The sequence below is a fragment of the Anomaloglossus baeobatrachus genome, chromosome 5 (genome assembly GCF_048569485.1).
Source record: "Anomaloglossus baeobatrachus isolate aAnoBae1 chromosome 5, aAnoBae1.hap1, whole genome shotgun sequence".
Taxonomy (NCBI): domain Eukaryota; kingdom Metazoa; phylum Chordata; class Amphibia; order Anura; family Aromobatidae; genus Anomaloglossus; species Anomaloglossus baeobatrachus.
Genome location: NC_134357.1, coordinates 142,262,280 through 142,282,283, shown reverse-complemented (window position 1 = coordinate 142,282,283; position 20,004 = coordinate 142,262,280). Strand labels below are relative to the sequence as shown.

The 20,004-nt window shown below is 43.7% G+C and overlaps 1 protein-coding gene across 1 annotated transcript in view; it reads right to left on the bottom strand.

Moving 5' to 3' along the window:
• Positions 1 to 20,004, bottom strand: part of NUDT13 (nudix hydrolase 13) — a 108,407-nt gene that overhangs the window by 15,854 nt on the left and 72,549 nt on the right. The window contains exons 4-5 of the mRNA XM_075348942.1: positions 14,327 to 14,440; positions 10,468 to 10,574 (exon numbers count right to left, since the gene is read on the bottom strand). Of these exons, the coding sequence (XP_075205057.1) occupies positions 10,468 to 10,574; positions 14,327 to 14,440 (221 nt within the window). The remainder of the gene's footprint in view (positions 1 to 10,467; positions 10,575 to 14,326; positions 14,441 to 20,004) is intronic.

Here is a 20,004-nt window from a genome sequence, read left to right as displayed (position 1 = left end):
AACCGCATCCGGTGGCCGGATGCGTTTTTTCTGGCATCCATAGGCTTGCATTGTAAATTGCGCCGCATCGCGCTGGATCCGGCGCAATGCGTTTTTTTCGCCGCACAAAAAAACGTGCCAGGCAACGTTCCATCCGGCCGCTGCATGGGCTAAATATGCCGCATCCGGCAAAAAACGGACGCAACGCAAGGCCATGCGGCACAATACGGCGCTAATGCAAGTCTATGCAAAAACGGTTGCGTTTTTTTCTGCAAAGCGCCGTATTGTGCCGCTCAGCAAAAACCGTATGTGTGAAAGCAGCCTTAGGGGTGGCTTAAGAGGATGTTTATGCACAACTGCAAGTGTCTGGAAAAACCTTGAGGTTCACTGGACTTCCAGTGGTTTCACATACAGTAGTGTTCAAAACAATAGCAGTCCAATATGACGGACCAGAGTATACACTGTTTTTGGTATAAATTATATTACCACATGTCAAAACATTTACCAGTAAGTGCAGTAGATACTTAGAAATCCCCCAGACTCGGCATTCATGATCTGCAGGTTTTTGAGTCTCTGTATATGAATAATTAATTGAAAGAGGGGTGTTCAAAATAATAGCAGTGAGGAGTTAAGCCTGCTTTACACGCTGCAATTTATCGTGCGATCGCATGTGCGATCGCACCCGCCCCATCATTTGTGCGATACGGGCAATTTGTTGCCCGTGTCGCACAAACTCGTAACGCCCCCGTCACACGTACTTACCTCCCGAACGACCTCGCTGTGGGCGGCGAACATCCTCTTCCTGAAGGGGGAGGGACGTTCAGCAGCACACATCCCGCCCACCTCCTTCCTTCCGCATTACCGGCGGCCGCAGGTAAGCTGCAGTTCATCGTTCCCGGGTTGTCACACGGAGCAACGTGGGCTGCCACGGGAACGATGAACAACCGGAGTACAGAAGGACGTTCGATTTTTTGAAAATGAGCAACGTGTCAACGAGCAACGATAAGGTGAATATTTTTGCTCGTTCGCAGTCGCTCATTTGTGTTACACGCTACGATATGTCAAACGAGGCTGGATGTGCGTCACTACCGACGTGACCCCGACGACATATCGTAAGATATATCGTAGCACTTCCGGCTCCTGCGCTGATCATGTAGGACACAGGACGCCTGAGCTCTGTCATTCCCTGCAGCTCTGACATATATACCGGACATCCCACCAGCCTCCCCCGCTCCATACCATCGGTGAGTGAAGTTGCTGAATGCAGGGATGTTCATGGGGAGCCGTGGAGATAATCACTTGAAACAGCGCGGTGAACTTCGCTCTCCCCCTCCCTCTCAAGATCTGGCAGCATGATAAAGATGGCGCCGGAGCCTGCCCTGCACTAACATCAGATCTGTACACAGAGAGCAGGACACAGCTTACCTTGCACTCACTCCCCCAGCACTAAACAGTTAACCGGCAGCAGAATAATAAATCTCCTGGAGTCCTGATAAGATATCAGCTGCAAACAATGCTACTGACAAGTTCTGCAAAGAGCAGAGTTAAAACGCCGGGAATCCCTGGGCCCTTCCCCCATCTTGTCCAGACCTGTGCTTAACAAGCAGGTGCTGAATCTCTAGGCATACAGAATCAGTGCAAAGCTCTGGAGAAAGTGAAAGAAGCTGAAGGAGGGAAGTTTAAACATACATCCCTGCAAAGTTTCAGGACAGTGAGAATTCATATAACTCTGGCAGGGGGGAGAAAGGGGTGAAAGTAAGAATAAACAAAAGGGGGAGCAGAATCAAGATTTGTCTGACAACCCACACTAAATCAGTGTCAAAACTTGCGTCCCTTCATTCACTATTTGATGGAAAGATACCTGCTGCGTAGCAGCTCCAAAACACAAAATCCTCATACATCCAGCGTACAGTGTGAAAAAAGGATTGTGACTGCCCATACAGAATTAAGTGTCCCTCGGTCACCTGAGAATACTCATCAGATGGAGATGGAGGATTCCACGGGGACCCCGGATGTATTCAAAACAGTGGAGGGTATGGATTATAAGCGTCTGGCTGATGAAGTCGCCAATCGTTTGCTACCTGACATCTCCGCTACAATTAAAGCATCAATAGCAAAAGCTCTCAGTGCCATACAGAACCAACTTGATGAGACGGTGGAACAGGTTGCGGCTATGGAAACCAAAATGTCGACGTTAGAGGAGGACTTCAGCTCTGACCACACTACAGTCATGCGTCTGGCCAAGGAGAATCTGATCCTGAGGGACCGTGTGGACGATCTGGAGAACCGCTCCAGAAGAAGCAATTTGCGCATTGTCGGCCTGCCTGAAACATACCCGGTTGGTGAGCTACGTACATTGTGTGAATCCACTATTCCTACAACCCTGGGAGTAGCAGGAAGGAGAAAAGTGGAAAGGGTGCACCGCATTGGTCCGCCAAGGAGAGGTGATGAGAGTGAAAATAACAGACGCCCAAGACAAGTCATAATGAAATACTTGGACTTCTCCGATAAACAGGAAATATTACAGGCATACAAGAAATTGAAACATCCCTTGGAGGTGAAAGGCTCGCGCATCTTGCTCTTCGAGGATTTTTCTGCGGAGGTCACATGGCAGCGGAGGGCATTCTCATACATATGCTCTGCCTTATTTAAGAGAAATATACGCTTCCAGTTAAAGTACCCGGCAACGTTGATTATCAGACATCAGGATGGATCCTACAATTCTTTCTCAAGTCCAAAGGAGGCAGAGGCCTTTATTGAGCGGATCAACAGTCCTCGTGACCTCAGGAATTCTCCAGGACAAGGGCGTAACGACTCACCGAACCAGAGAGTGACCAAAGGGAGCTCTGTGAAGCTCGCTACAGCTTCCCCGAAGGACCGGAGATAACAAAACAAGGAACTTAAGGGAACCTGAGACAAATAGACAAATGTCGGATGTATGAAGTTCAAGGTGGGACACCTGTTTTTGATTTAGGCTGGAGAAGCCGCAGTGGAAAAAGTTCAAGAAATCTGAGGCGGAGGAAAGGAAAGAGAACCTTTTTTTTTTTTTTTTTTTTTTTTTTTTTTTCTTCCTTCTCTCTTTCTTTGTAGGTGGGACACTCCTTTATATTGGTGAAATGCTATACAAGTATAAGGTTGACTGAGCTTGGAAGATGATCAGAAAAAAGTGAAGTCTGAGTATTATGGTATAGTTGGGGGGGGGAGGGGAGGGAGATGTTTGAAATGTTTGGGGATTTTGGATTCAAGTGAAGTAGCAAAGATTTTACACAGAGTTATTATTATTACTACTACTCTCGTTATTGCAAGTGAGCACTATGTTCAATTGTCTAATTGGTTGAATTTTTTTTTGGCAAAGGAGGGCAGCAAAAACATGGTAAACGAAAGGCAGGATTTCCATTTATTACATGCACTTTATGAGAATAGTCACCTGGAATGTTAAGGGGTTACGTTCCCCCCAAAAAAGAATTAAGATATTACGCCACCTTAATCGCCTCAAACCGGACATTGCGCTCCTTCAGGAAACTCATCTGGAAGGTTCAGACATGCAGAGGATGGGGAAATTGTGGGTTGGAGGAGTCTATGGGTCATCTTCAGTTAAAAGGAAAGCAGGGGTTATTACATTAGTAAGTAGGAGATTACAATATCAAGTCCTGGAAACATATGCGGACACGGAAGGTAGGGTTCAGATGGTCTCAGTGGAGATACCTGGAGGAATTTATAAAATCTTTAATATTTATGCCCCGAACGAAAACAACAAATCATTCTTTCAACGACTTGAGGCCAAAATTTTAGAACATGCCCATTTTAATCTAATAATTGGGGGGGATTTCAACTCGGTGGTATCTGTGCTAGAGGACAGGAAAAATGCTAAAGGCCCCCCAAATGTACCGCGCGGCCATGATAAAGTTATGCGTCCTCTGTTAAATGCCACGGCCTTATGGGATGCGTGGAGACTACTGCACCCTCAGGATAGGGAATTTACGCACTATTCACATGCTAATAGCTCCTGGTCTCGCATTGACTACTTCCTTATTTCAGGGAACCTGGTACGTGCGCTCCACTCAGCTACTATCCAGGATTTGGTGATTTCTGACCATGCCCCGGTGGTGCTAGACCTAGCAAACATTTATCCCAGAGGAACGGACTATCTGTGGCGATATCCTTCCTTCCTTAAAGATAACGAAGATTTTTCCTTGAAATTAAAGGGATGGTGGACGGAATTTATGGTACATAATGATCAACATAAAGACACACCTATGTTATTATGGGATACGGCGAAGGCAGTATTACGGGGCAGAACGATAGCACATGTTTCCTATTTGAAGAAACAGGCTCATCTTAAATTTACTGAAACCTCCCATAAATTGAGGGAAGCATATACTTCTTTTCAAAAGCATCCTGATAGGGACCATAGAGATAGATGGGTAATAGCCCAAAGAGCTTTTAATGAGTGGGCGGAAAAACGGGAACAAATGGCTAGGTCAATGCAAGAAGCTACATGACATCGCTTTGGAAATAAAGCAGGGAAAATACTGGCCAACTTAGCGAAAAATAGGACTATAACTCAGGGACCCATGCAAATAAAAAATCAAAAGGGGGAGATACACAAAAACCCTAAGACAATAATTGAGACTTTAGGCACGTATTATAGAAACCTTTATTCGTCGGAAAAGGGAGACAAATTTCCTGATAATAATCTTTTATCTAAAGTGACACTACCTCGACTCACAGAAGAGCATCGCACTTTTCTGAATGCTAAAATTACGGGGGAAGAAGTATTGGGGACAATCAACTCCATGCATAATTATAAAGCCCCTGGCCCTGACGGATTTACGGGAGAATTCTATAAAACAGTAAAGGAAGAGATCTTACCTACATTACTAGAACTGTATAATAGCATACTAGACGGTAATGCGTCTTTCCAAAATAATAACCGGGCATATATAAAATTGATCCCTAAACAGGGGAAGGACCCGAAGGATCTGGGTTCGTATAGGCCCATATCACTTATCAACCTAGATATGAAGATAATGTCAAAGATTATGGCGAATCGTCTAGCTATAATTCTTCCCCAACTGATTTCCCCAGCACAGGCCGGTTTCATTCAGAAAAGATCAGGGACACTAAATATTAGAAAAGTTCTTCTTGTCCTGGATAGGGTTAACCTTCGGCCTCTGAAAGGAGAATCTCCCGCTTTGCTTACAATAGATGCCGAGAAAGCCTTTGACAATATTGAGTGGTCATGGCTTTATAGAGTTCTAGATGAAATGCGTTTTTCGGGGTCATTTTATACCTACATTAGAGAAATTTACACAAATCCGAAGGCTCAAGTTTACATTCCAGGATATCTGTCAGCCCCTTTTCCGTTACTGAAAGGAACCAGACAGGGTTGCCCCCTTTCCCCATTACTTTTTAATCTGGCTCTGGAACCATTGGTACGATTGTTATCTACACATAGCACCTTCCAGGGTATTTCTGTAAATAATAGACAAATTCAGTCAGCTTTTTTTGCAGATGACATTTTGCTTTTCCTTTCGAATCCAGCTCAGCAGGTCCCCGAGATTTTACAAATTTTGCGAGAGTTTGGAGCGTATTCAGGCTTCAAGATTAATGCGTCAAAGTGCGAGCTCCTATACCTGGGAGGGACAAATGTTCAAACACGGGAGCAGAACCCTTTTGAAGGAATTACAGTGGCTAAGTCATATATCACATACCTGGGAGTTAAAATAGGTAAGGTTCCGGCAACCCTTTATAGTCTAAACTATCCACCCCTTCTGAGCCAAATAGAGCAAGATCTTAAAAGATAGCACGACCTTCCATTGAACATAATTGGTAGAGTCCACCTAATTAAGATGATGTCGATATCAAAATTAATGTATCATCTTCAAACACTTCCCCTGCTTCTCAAGCATAAAGATATTGTCCAGCTAAATAGAGCTTTTTCACACTTCATTTGGAGGGGGAAACGCCCTCGTATAGGGCTTAAGAAGTTGATGGCATCTAAGGTTCATGGAGGTCTGAGTTTGCCGAACATTCGGGGTTACAATATAGCCTGTTTGACTAGATATATATTGGATTGGATTAAAGGCTCTAGGCATTATTCAGCGTTGGAGCTTGAGAGAGACTATGCACAACCTTGGGATCTGGTGGCATTGCTTCATACTAGGCAGGCTAATCTCCCAGTGAAAATCAAGCACTCTTCCTTATTTAAAGACACGATTGCAGCGTGGAAGGCGTTGAGGAAAAACTACAAACTTCCCCATAAAATATCCAAATACTTGCCTATATGGGGGAATCCAGAGTTTGTGCAGGGGACAAGCAATAAGCTGTTTGAAGAGTGGAAGGTGAGGGGTATAAGGACTGTTGCTCATCTCTTGCACACCTCAGAACCTAGATGGTTGAGTAGAGATGAAATTATAGCGCAGTATGGCCTGGGGCCTAACCAAGTAATCCAATATGACCAAGTGAGATATAGTATTATGACTCAGTTGCATGATGTGACCCAGGAGGTAGTATTTAACTCTTTTGATTGTCTGGTAAAGAACTCAATAACTTCATCATCTATCTCTTTTCTTTATGGAGCCATGCGTGATCTATTAATAGGACAGCACCCGGAAGGTTTATTTAAATCTTGGGAGAAACAATTTGAGGACCCGTCTATGGGGGTAAAAATTAGGGGAGGGTGGAATGCTCTTCGTAAATCAATTTTAAATGAGAATTGGCGAGAAACCCAATTTAGAATTATGCACAAGGCAATTTATGGTTTTAATCTCCCTCCATCAGCAACAAAGCCAGACAGGATTACGTATTGCCCTAAGTGTAAGAGTAGTGGAACTGATCTCCTTCACGGGTTGTGGTCCTGCCCCCATTTGAGTCCATTATGGTCACAGATCAAAAGTTGTATACAAAAGGTGTGGGGTCTTGAAGTTCGGCTCTCACCTGGGTTCGCTATTTTTCACCATTGGGAGGAGGGGAACGATACCAAAGGGAAGATGACTAACCCACCCAGACTTATACATGTGATACTTCTGGCAGCCAAGAGAGCGATACTAAAAAATTGGTTGGAGTCTAGGGTCCCCGCGATTGAAGAGATCTTGGGTCAGCTCATGCATCTTCTTGAAATAGAAGGATTGGATGCAGAAAGGAGGGCGGATAGAATACGACAGCACTTTAACAAATGGAAGAAATTCATACTGGCCTATTGTACTCGGGAGGAGATAGTCAGGATTATGTCACCTTTCAAAGACACAGTCTGGTATCATACTGAAAAATTGAAGGATACATTGGATGGCTTGGAGGTGGGGGAGGAAAGGCCGAAAGCTGACTAAAAGGAGAGGGGGAAATAACCGATTTGAGTGGGACTTCTTTATTATATGTCATTACCATGTTCACAAGGGTTCAATGGGGGGAATGATAAAAATGATGGGTTAAGGGGTCGCTGCTTTCCTTTGCTTTATCTTGCCATGTTACGGTTATTGATTTTAAAAATTGGTATGGAATTTGGGATGATCAAATATGACAATGTAATGTTGAATTTACAATGCTGAATTCGCTTATGCCAGTGTTATGTTATTGAAAAATTTGAATAAAAATATAGTTAAAAAAAAAAAAAAAAGATATATCGTAGCATGTAAAGCGGCCTTATCATTAGTGAGGTCAATAATTATGTGATTAAACCGGTGTGAATCAGTTGGCCCTTAGTTAAGGGTGAAGCCGGCACATGTTGGTCGTTCGAGACATTATTCAGAAGAACAGCATACTTTGATTAAAAAGTTGATTGAAGAGGGTAAAACATATAAGGAAGTATAGACAATAATCGGCTGTTCAGCTAAACTGATCTCCAATGCTTTAAAATGGAAAGGAAAAACAGAAAGGCATGGAAGAAAACGGAAGACGACCATTCAAATGGATCGAAGAATAGCAAAGGCTCAGAATGGCAAAGACTCCGCCAATAATCAGCTCCAGGATGGTCAAAGACAGTCTCCAGTAACCTGTGAGTACTGTGACAGTTAGAGGACGCCTATGTGAAGATAATCTATTAGCAAGAAGTGCCCGCAAAGTCCCAGTGTTAAGAAAAAGACAAATACTGAAGTGGATACAATTTTACAAAGAACACATCAACTGGCTTAAAGAGAAATGGAGAAACATTTTGTGGACTGCTGAAAGTAAAATTGTTCTTTTTGGGCCCAAGGGCCGCAGACAGCTCGTCAGATGACCCCCAAACTCTGAAATCAAGCCACAGTACACTCTAAAAACCATGAAGCATGGGGGTGCAAGCATCATGATATGGCAGGTTTCTCGTACTATGGTGCCAGGCCTATTTACCGTATACCAGGGATCATAGACCAGTTTGCATATATAAAAATACTTAAAGAGGTTATGTTGCCTTACACTGAAGAGGAAATGCCCTTGAAATGGGTGTTTGAACAAGACAAAGACCCTAAGCACTCCAGTTAACAAGCAAAATCTTGGTTCCAGTCCAACAACATTGAGGTTACGTAGTGGCCAGCCCAATCCCCGGACCGTAATCCAATAGAACACTTGTGGGGTGACATCAAAAATGCCGTTTCTAAGGCAAAGCCAACAAATGCAAATAAATTGTGGGATGTAGTCACAGCATTCTGGGCTGGAATGACAGGTGACAGGAGCCGGAAATTGGTTGACTCTCTGCAACATAGATGGGAAGGCGTTCTAAAAAACTTTGGTTATACAATTAAATATTAGGTTAGTGATTCACAGGTATGCTAAATCCTAAATAAAAAGGACAGATTTTGAGTATGTAAAGATAAATGCAGACACTGCTATTTTTGGAACAGCCCAATGTTTTTAGATTTTCTGTAAAGTAGTTAAAAATTATATAAATCTCTTTGCATGATTTAATTTAGAAAACAGTGTGCAACGTTCCCAATGCAGGAAATAATAACTATTATAAAGATTTTGGGCTTAACTCGTGTTTTTGTACACAATGCTATTATTTTGAACACAACTGTACTTGTTTACTGCTTTGTAATGGTATTTTAGCAGCTGCTGTCTTAATCTGATGAATTCGCCTGGCCTTTATCAGCACAAACCCGTCTGTGCTGTGTACCAGCCACAAATGTCTTCAAAGTACGATAATCTTTCTTAAGTGTCCAAAGCATTGCACTATTTGACACTTTTCAGGAGCAGAGATCCCTTTTCTTTCCCATATTGCTTGAGACCTGTATCCTGCATAATAATGTGAAACGTCCTTCTTGGGCTGGTTTCAGACGTCTGTGTTTTAGGTACATGTGACATCCGTTTTTAACACAGATGTCACACATACCCATGTTACCCTATTGTGTACTCACACGGCCGTGCTTTCACACGGACCGTGTGGCCCCGCTATTTCACACGGAGACGTGCCTGTTTTTTCTCCGGCAGCACAGGTGTCACACGGACCGCAGACTGATGTGATCCGTGTGACATCAGTGTGACACGGACTGGAGAAAACATGGGTTTTTAAATAAAAACATTTTTTATATTTACCTGTATCCAGCGATTCTGTCTCCGGCTCTGCTGCCTCCCGCTCCTGACCCCCGCTTATTATTTTCATTTATTATTCACTGCAGTAAGCAGCTGGGAGCAGGGGCATCGTGGTGACAGCGCTGGAGACAGCACCGCCGAGGACAGCATCGCTGGGGACATGGCTAGTGACAGGTGAGTATCCTGCCAGCAGTGTGTGCAGGGACGTCCAGGAGGTCATCGGATTTCCCAATGAACTCTAATGACCTCCTGATGACACCCCTGCGACAACTGCGCTACAGCGAGTGTCACAATGGTGACTTCCAGGGGTTCATGAGAGTTCATTGGGAACTCTGATGACCCCCTGGATGTCACTGCACAAACTGCTGTATACTCAACTATCAACGGCGATGTCCCCGGCGGTGCTGTGTTAGGTGGTGCTGTCCGGCGCTGTCCCCGCGATGCTCTGGCTTCCAGATACTCGGGCAGTAAATAATCAATGAAAATAATGAGTGGGGGTTAGGAGCGGGAGGCAGCAGAGCCGAAGACAGCATCGCTGGATACAGGTAAATATAGAACATCTTTTCATTGCAGAGACACGTGTTTTACCCGGTATGTGTCACACGTATGCAAACACGGATGTCACACGTGTGACCATAACCATGCATGTGACTGGTACCTGATTAAACACGGACGTCTGAAACCGGCCTTAAGGAGTTTTCCTTTATTTGGGCTCACCTGGCAAACAATTATATTTATCACATGGCTTTCAGATTGATTTCAGTGCTCCAGAGCCCTGAGACATGATATCATCCATGAGTTTATTTGAAAAACAAAAAATTAAATCTTTATGACACTTAAATCCAGTTTGCATAATAATTGGGAACATGGTGAACAGTTATATAAGAGCTATTAAACGCTTACTTCCCTGTAATTAGAAAATGTATCTGCATCTTACCAGAGTTTTAGTAATATACTAATACAGATGCCTTTCAGTAGTCATACCTTGGCTAATAGAGATCCATCTTTTCCATCCATTTGCACAACTGCTTTCCTTAGGTCAGTAAACTTTCCTGAAAATTCTTGTTCCAAAGTAGATTTTTCAAAACAACCTAGAAAAAAAAATAAATCTGAAAAATTACAAATTATTTAGGTGATATATGTTTTTTTTTTGCTAATGTCAAAAGATCTTTGAATTTCCCAAAATGACTAAATAAGGCACAAAGAACAAAGCAGTGAGGGATCTCTGCGCTTCCAAATCCAAATGCCCCTTCCCTTCTGAGCCCCACAGTGCATCGAAACCGCAGTTGGCGCCCATATGTTTGGCATTACTGTCGAGAGGATAGCATGATATATTTACAGGTACATTACTGCAAAAGCACAAAATGGGTGCAATGTAATGAGCACTACAATGTACTGGGCACTATGATGGTATATTTGCATTTTCACTCTGCAATTGCCGCTGTTTGTTTCTGGAAATCACACATGGATACACGTAGATTAATTCCCAGAGAGGTGTAAATTCCAAAAAGGGGTCACTTGATGGGAATTTCTGCTGTTCTGGCACTTAGGGGCTCTGCAAATGTAGTCCACAAACTACTCTAGGAAAATCTCCACTACAAAAATCGTATAGGGCTCCTTTCCTCCTGAGTTCTGCCATGTGTCAGTACTGTATAGCCACGTGTGGGGGTGTTTCCACATTCAGGATAAATTGTGTAGCAAATTATGGTGCATTATTTTACCCTATGAAAAATCTGGAGCTAAAAAAATATTTTAGTGATAAAAATGTAATTATTATTTGTTCACCACCCAATGGTATAAAATTCTGTGACACACCTGTGGTGTCAATATGCTCTCTGCATTACTAGTTGTATTCAGTGAGGGGAGGCAGTTTGTAAAATGTTTCATGTTTGGCAAAATCTGCTGTTCTAGCAAACTAGGGGCTCTGCCAATGTGACATGGCACCCCAAGCCTTTCCAGCAAAATCTGCATTTCAATATGTCGCTGCTTCCCTTCTGAGCTTTGCACTGTGCCTATAAAGTAGTTTCCGACAACATTTGGGGTATTGGCGAGAAACTGCTGTCATGCCTTGGATTTGAACAGGCAGCCTTCTGTGTTGTGGCCCGTTTCCCTCTCCAATGAGCCCCAGTTAGATTTGGTTGTTGTCCTGGTTCTGAACACTTTACTTTATGTGTTGATTACCTTGCTGCCAACAAGTGTTTCCAATGCTGTAATTCAGTCTGCCCTATAATCCTGCTGGTGTAACTATTTAAAGCTTCCCCGGGCTTCAATTTCCCACTGGTGACCCTGCTTGGAACTACAGCCTGTCTGCCTAGTGTTTCTTCTGGCAGAGTATTACTTTTGGTTTACCTTATGTTTATTCTGCATATGCCCTCAGATTCTTTATGAGGTATGTGGAACTCTCGATGGCCACTTAGGAAGCAAAGGCACAAGTGGTCATCTGCGTCATCCAGTTACAATTGTTTCAGACTGCGCACGGGCCTTTAGGGACTACGCGGTTGTGACCTCTAGTCCTTTGGTGGAGATACTCCCTTCCCCTAAACCCACTTTCTATAGGGTCGGTGTAGGCCCTGGATCCGGTCAGCTGGCGTTGATCAAGGGAGTCATATTGCATTCAAGAGGGTGTCAACCTCCGCGGTTAGGTACAGGGGAGATCTTTAGGGACTGTCTGTCAATTACTAAGGATAGCTTACATATATATATATTCACTCCATATTGGATTGGGGTTTTTTCTATTTTTGCGTTGGCTTTTTCTTTTTGAATAAATTTTGACTAACTTTAACAATTGTTCAATAAAATTATTTTCAGTAAGTGTGATTTTTGTGAATTCTGAAGTAATTCCATTACACAGTCTACCTTACAATCGGTGAACTCTAATTTGTGCAAGAACCAGGCGGCTCTGGTGTAGTAGTTTTAAGTTAGACCTTATTTTACGTTAAATTCTACGTGTGCACGTCAGTGCACATAACAATACATAACAAATTATATGGTCCATTTTTCCTATTAGCCCTTTTGAAAATAAAACTAAAAACATAGGGATAAAACAACATCGCCCAATCTTACACAATTCTATGAATCAGCTTTGGGTTTAAAATGCTCACTACACCCGAAGATGAATTCATCAAGAAATGTAGTTTCTAAAATGGAGTCAATCATGGGGGTTTTCTACTATCACGGCATATTTGAGGGTCTTCAAATGCAAAATGGCGTTTATAGTGTATTCTGTGCGTGAAAGTCCTTCCCTTCCAAGCCCTACTGTGTGCACAAACTGTACATTCCAACCACATATTGTCACGAGTGACAGACAGTCATGTGGTTTCTGGCAATAGAAGGTCACAGTGTTTGTCTGAGCAAAATGCTCCCTGACTTCCTATTGTTCCTGCTGTTAGTATTCATTATACTAGGTAGCTTTTCTGCTGGATTTTTATCTCTTCCTCTTTAGGACCCAGGGGAGCCCTCCTTCCATCCAGCTGCTTATTATCAGTATTCCCCTTGTACTTAGATATTCCCATCTTCCCTCTACTTGTGCTAGTGATATTATTCAGCTCATTCAAGCTCTGGTTGCAAGCAGATGGCTTGTACTCATGTGTAGTATTGTTGCTGAAACTTTGCCAAACTTCTACCTGAGTCATCAGTGGATAAGTAGTTCATGCATTTTCCCCCTGTGTCCTCCTTGTGTCTTCTCTGGAGTTTAGTGGGGTTGACGAAGAGCTCATCCCACCTGTTCCCTATTTAGGGTCCAGCACTAGGGATACCTAGGGTCAGGGATCCGGCTAGGCGCATAGTAGCGGATCCTATCTGAAACCTGTTCCCTATATAGGGACCAGCACTAGGGATACCTAGGGTCAGGTATCCAGCTCGGTGCATAGGTGCACATCCTATCTAAAACCCATTCCCTATTTAGGGTCCAGCACTAGGGATACCTAGGGTGAGGTATCCATCTCATTGCATAGGTGCGGATCCTATCTATTGTTGTGAGGGACCCCAGGGACCAGCGGTAGTTTTGAGAAGGGATCACCATCTCCCCCTTCCCTAGACAGAGGGTTTTCCTTCCCTTTTGCTGTTTCCTTCAGGGCTGTAGTTTCCAAAATGAAATCTATTTTGATAGTTTTTTGCTGTTTTGGCACCATAGTGGCTCTTAAAGTACGACCAATCGTCTGCAGTCTATTTGGGACAAATTTGCACTCAAAAAGTCAAATAGTGCGCCTTCCATTCAGAGCACTGCTGTGTGCTCAAACAGTAGCTTTCCCCCACATATGGGGTATCTGCGTAGAAATTGCACAACAAACTGGGTGGTCCTTTCTCTCCTGGTACTCTAGTGAAAATGAAAAATGTAAAGGTAAAGTAACATTTTTGTGAAAAACATGCAATTTTTCATTATTTTTTTCCACCTTTCTATTATTTATGTGAAGCACCTGAAGGGTTAACAAACTTGCTGAATGAGGTTTTGAAAACTGTGAGGGGCGCAATGGTATCTTGTTTGGGGGTTTTCTGATATATAAGACCCTCAAAGTCACATTAAAGGTGAAGTGGTCCCAAAAGAAATAGAATTTGGAAATATTGTAGGAAAGATGAAAAATTATTGCAATTTTTGTAACTCTTCTAGCAAGAAAAAAACAGTCTTAGAATCACTGGAATATTTTGAAGCGTTCCAGGGTTTTTTTTTATATATAATAAAGTGACACTGGCCTGGTCTAGAAGCAGTAAATAGGCTGTGATGTGAATGGGTTAAGAACGAACAGAAATTTAAATTAAAAATATATTGCAAAGTTGCTTTTAAGTGATATAAAAGAATATTCTAAGAATAATCCTTTAGGTTTCATAGTTAAAAAAATGAACTTACCAAGATCGAGAGCAAATTGGGCACTGGATGAATCTGAGCAGCTAATCAGAACGGAATCTTCCAAGTTTAACCTGTCTTTTCCTTTCTCACAAGTGCTGAGCGTTTTCAGTAAATCTACGAATCAGAATGATATTACTACAAACAATGTATATATATATATATATATATATATATATATATATATATATATATACAGTCAGGGCCAGAAATATTTGGACAGTGACAAAAGTTTTGTTATTTTAGCTGTTTACAAAAACATGTTCAGAAATACAATTATATATATAATATGGGCTGAAAGTGCACACTTCCAGCTGCAATATGAGAGTTTTCACATCCAAATCGGAGAAAGGGTTTAGGAATCATAGCTCTGTAATGCATAGCCTCCTCTTTTTCAAGGGACCAAAAGTAATTGGACAAGGGACTCTAAGGGCTGCAATTAACTCTGAAAGCGTCTCCCTCGTTAACCTGTAATCAATGAAGTAGTTAAAAGGTCTGGGGTTGATTACAGGTGTGTGGTTTTGCATTTGGAAGCTGTTGCTGTGACCAGACAACATGCGGTCTAAGGAACTCTCAATTGAGGTGAAGCAGAACATCCTGAGGCTGAAAAAAAAGAAAAAATCCATCAGAGAGATAGCAGACATGCTTGGAGTAGCAAAATCAACAGTCGGGTACATTCTGAGAAAAAAGGAATTGACTGGTGAGCTTGGGAACTCAAAATGGCCTGGGCGTCCACGGATGACAACAGTGGTGGATGATCGCCGCATACTTTCTTTGGTGAAGAAGAACCCTTTCACAACATCAACTGAAGTCCAGAACACTCTCAGTGAAGTAGGTGTATCTGTCTCTAAGTCAACAGTAAAGAGAAGACTCCATGAAAGTAAATACAAAGGGTTCACATCTAGATGCAAACCATTCATCAATTCCAAAAATAGACAGGCCAGAGTTAAATTTGCTAAAAAACACCTCATGAAGCCAGCTCAGTTCTGGAAAAGTATTCTATGGACAGATGAGACCAAGATCAACCTGTACCAGAATGATGGGAATAAAAAAGTTTGGAGAAGAAAAGGAACGGCACATGATCCAAGGCACACCACATCCTCTGTAAAACATGGTGGAGGCAACGTGATGGCATGGGCATGCATGGCTTTCAATGGCACTGGGTCACTTGTGTTTATTGATGACATAACAGCAGACAAGAGTAGCCGAATGAATTCTGAAGTGTACCGGGATATACTTTCAGCCCAGATTCAGCCAAATGCCGCAAAGTTGATCGGACGGCGCTTCATAGTACAGTTGGACAATGAACCCAAGCATACAGCCAAAGCTACCCAGGAGTTGATGAGTGCAAAAAAGTGGAACATTCTGCAATGGCCAAGTCAATCACCAGATCTTAACCCAATTGAGCATGCATTTCACTTGCTCAAATCCAGACTTAAGACGGAAAGACCCACAAACAAGCAAGACCTGAAGGCTGCGGCTGTAAAGGCCTGGCAAAGCATTAAGAAGGAGGAAACCCAGCGTTTGGTGATGTCCATGGGTTCCAGACGTAAGGCAGTGATTGCCTCCAAAGGATTCGCAACAAAATATTGAAAATAAAAATATTTTGTTTGGGTTTGGTTTATTTGTCCAATTACTTTTGACCTCCTAAAATGTAGAGTGTTTGTAAAGAAATGTGTACAATTCCTACAATTTCTATCAGATATTTTTGTTCAAACCTTCAAATTAAACGTTACAATCTGCACTTGAATTCTGTTGTAGAGGTTTCATTTCAAATCCAATGTGGTGGCATGCAGAGCCCAACTCGCGAAAATTGTGTCACTGTCCAAATATTTCTGGACCTAACTGTATATATATATATATATAGTGCCTTGCGAAAGTATTCAGCCCCCTTGAATTTTTCAACCTTTTCTCACATTTCAGGCTTCAAACATAAAGATAAAAATGTTAATGTTATGGTGAAGAATCAACAACAAGTGGGACACAATTATGAAGTTGAACGAAATTTATTTCTTATTTTAAACTTTTTTAAAAAATAAATAACTGAAAAGTGGGGCGTACAATATTATTCGTCCTCTTTAAAGGGGACCAAACATCAGGATTTTGGTATATAAGGTGCAGCCAGTGCAGTACTGGCACTATCAGGCACAGGCTGTACATACCATTAGTGGGCAGCTCGGATGTTTAGGCTGTGAAATCCAAGTTTGTGAAGTTTGAAAATGTATCCACTTTTTGATTGACGTGTGCACTTCTCCAGATAATATCCGGTTGAGTTATGCACATGATTCCCACCCCCCCTCCCCCGCCATCTGTTCCTCCCTCTCTCTGGCTGTATGCAAATTTCTCTCTTCAGTTACAAGGCATCAGAGTTGGCGCCTGCGCATAGCGCTTATCTCCGGTGTCTTGTTTTTGAAGCCCGCATTACCCAGTTGTGTGTCTAAGAGTGCGGCGCATGCGCCCTTGCTTCTTCAGATCTCGTTGTGACAGCGGGAGGGCGCGCGGTGTCACAACAGGACTGAAGAACAGCTGATCTTACCGATTAGCTGCAGCAGACATCTGCTACGATATCGTCTGCTGCAGCTAATCAGTAAGATCAGCTGTTCTCACTAGGACGTGGCCTGAGCAGCATGTGAGGAAGACCTGTGCAGAGAGAGCTCCTGCAAAAAATTCCTGTATAATCCTGTCCAGCTGGGGTTAAAGTTTGTTTTACTGCTTTCCTGGAGTGGTGACCTCTCCTAGACTGAGGAGGGGGCTTCAAAGACCTGAGTGATATGACCAGAACTCGGGCTGATAAGAAGTGCGGGACACAGGCCACACTCATGGACGCTGGAGCTTCATGTGGGGGCAGGGCGTCTGATGCAATAGCTCGCCTCAGCAAGTTTGCACGAGATCAGCCTGAGATACCTGAAGCTGTTAAGCAGTCTGACCTCAGCGTGGAGGAGCTGCAGATCCCAGGACAAGAACTGTTGGTGGAGGAAGAGCAGCAGGGAGCTGTGAGTATGTTGGCTGCTGCCAGTAATGTGGAGCAGGGGGACAACCTTAGAGCTGCAGATGAAAACACAGATCCTGGGAGAGCAGAGCCCACCCTCAGTGATGTGCTTGCAGCAGTAAACACCTGCAACAATATGCTATCCACTTTGAATATACAGATGGGAGGAATTAAAATGGACATTTCATCTATCAGGCACGAGCTGCAGGGGGTCAATGTACGGGTGGGGGCCCTGGAAGACCGGGTCAGTGCCACAGAGGATAAGCTTCCCCCTCTGACTCGGGACCTTGGCAGAGCAATCCACAATATCTCATTGCTTAGGGCTAAGGTGGACGATCTAGAAAACAGATCCCGCAGAAGCAATCTCCGTCTGGTTGGGGTCCCAGAAAAGGCAGAAGGCAATAATCCAGTAGCTTTTTTTGAAATGTGGCTCCCCAAGACTTTGGGCATGGATCTGTTTTCTCCTTTCTTCACTATTGAGCGGGCACATAGGGTCCCCACTAGACCCCCACCATCAGGGGCACCCCCTCGTCCTATCCTCCTCAAGCTACTGCACTTCAGGGACAGGGACACTGCGCTCCGCAGAGCCCGGGAGATTAAGGATCTGGCTATTGACGGCCATAAGGTCTCACTGTACCCGGATTTTTCCACTGAAATCCAGCAGAGGAGAGCGCAATTTATTGATGTCAAAAAACGCCTGAGGCAGCTGCAGATCTCTTACTCAATGTTATACCCTACCAGGCTGCGAGTGGTGGCGGATGGTGGGACAAAGTTTTTTGACACTCCAAAGGATGCAGCCGCATGGCTCGATACCAATGAAAAAGGACTGCGCAGAAATCACCGCTGAGGATTATTGCGGATTCCTTGCTGTTGGACTTGCTGAGGTGAACTTGCTATGTTTCCCAGCTGGAACACTTATGGACGATTGGCAGGAGCTACCCAGATAGGTTACTATGCAGTTGATGACTGTTCAGGAATTTAAACCGTTATGTGCTCTTTGGGTTATGTTTAGCCCCACTTCCCTCTGTTTGAGAGGAATGTCCTGGTTTACTGTGTATGTTTTTATGTTTGACCTTTTCGTTTTATGCACCTGTTTGGTCTATGCTCATCTATGGGAACTGCTGCAGATGGGTCCGGAGGTCCCCGCTTGCTGCCCCCTGCTGTTGCATATGTGCACTTACCCTTATGGCGAAGGAGGTTAATATAGTGGCCTGGAATGTGCGAGGATTGGGTGAAGCCACTAAAAGATGTGCAGTTTTTCTGTTTCTACAGCAGCTTAAGCCAGACATAATATTCTTATCAGAAACGCACTTGGTGAAGGAGCGGCTCCACTTGCTTCACAAAAAATGGATAGCCCATGAGTACCACTCTGTATATACCACACATTCCAGGGGGGTGAGTGTCCTGGTACACAGGACAGTGCCGTTTGAGTGTCTTAAATCTTCTGTGGATCAGGAGGGTAGATTTGTATGTCTTTACTGTGTCCTTCATAATGTGCGCTGTGTTCTAGTTGCAATTTATATTCCGCCGCCATACACAGGGGAACCATTGAAACGTATCCTCAATTTTGTTGCTTCCCTCCCTGAGGTCCCCACCCTATTAGTAGGAGACTATAATAATTACTTGCACCCGTATTGGGATAAGTTACACACAGGGAATATCTCAGTGGGGGCGGCAGCTACATCCCTTGCCAGACTGATGGAGGAGGTGGGATATGTAGATATTTGGCGTATTAGAAACCCGCAGGTCCGGCAGTACTCATGCTATTCTAGTTCTCATCATTCACTGTCCCGGATTGACCTGGCCATTGGAAATGCTCAGCTGCTGCCTTGTGTAGCTTCAGTCACGTACCTGGCCAGGGGGGTGTCTGACCACTCCCCACTACAGGTCCGTCTAAGGCTTGGGGACCCAGACCGGCTGGCGGGGATACCGTGGCGGCTCAACCCTTTTTGGATACAACTGATAGGGGGCACTCTGACTGACACTATACGGGAATATTTTGTGACAAATGATGGTACTGCATCTAAACATATAGTGTGGGACGCAATGAAGGCGTATGTTCGTGGGACATATATTAGGGAAATTTGCACCCGAAAGGCGAAAACAAGGGAGCGCACTAAGTATCTGACGGACACTTTAGGTGATGCAGAACAACATCTTATATCTAACCCTACAGATGATGCCAAGTGGGACTTAGAGAGGGCACAGAGAGCTCTGAGAGACCATATGACTTCCTTGGCCACTAACAAACGCTTTTTCCTTAAGCAGCGGTACTTTACGGAGGGGGAGAGTGTGGGACATCTCTTGGCTACAATTGCTAGGGCGCAGGAGGGATTGACCTATATCACCAAATTGAAACTTGACACTGGAGAGGAGGTGAGGGACAGCGGGAGGATTGTGGAGGTCATGCAACAGTATTACACCCAATTATACTCCTCTAAATCGCATTATGGGGATGAGGAACTGCGGGACTTTGTGGAGGAGATCACTCTCCCCAGTCTGTCAGATAGTGAGAGAGAATCCCTGAATAGAGATATAGACCTGAAGGAGCTGGAGGAGGCGCTCGGTCAAATCCAAAATGAAAAGGCCCCAGGTGCGGACGGACTCCCGGGTGAATTCTACAAATTATATACCCATCTGCTGCTGCCAAGACTCTTGGATGTATTCAGAGATGCTGAGGAGCAGGGGTCCC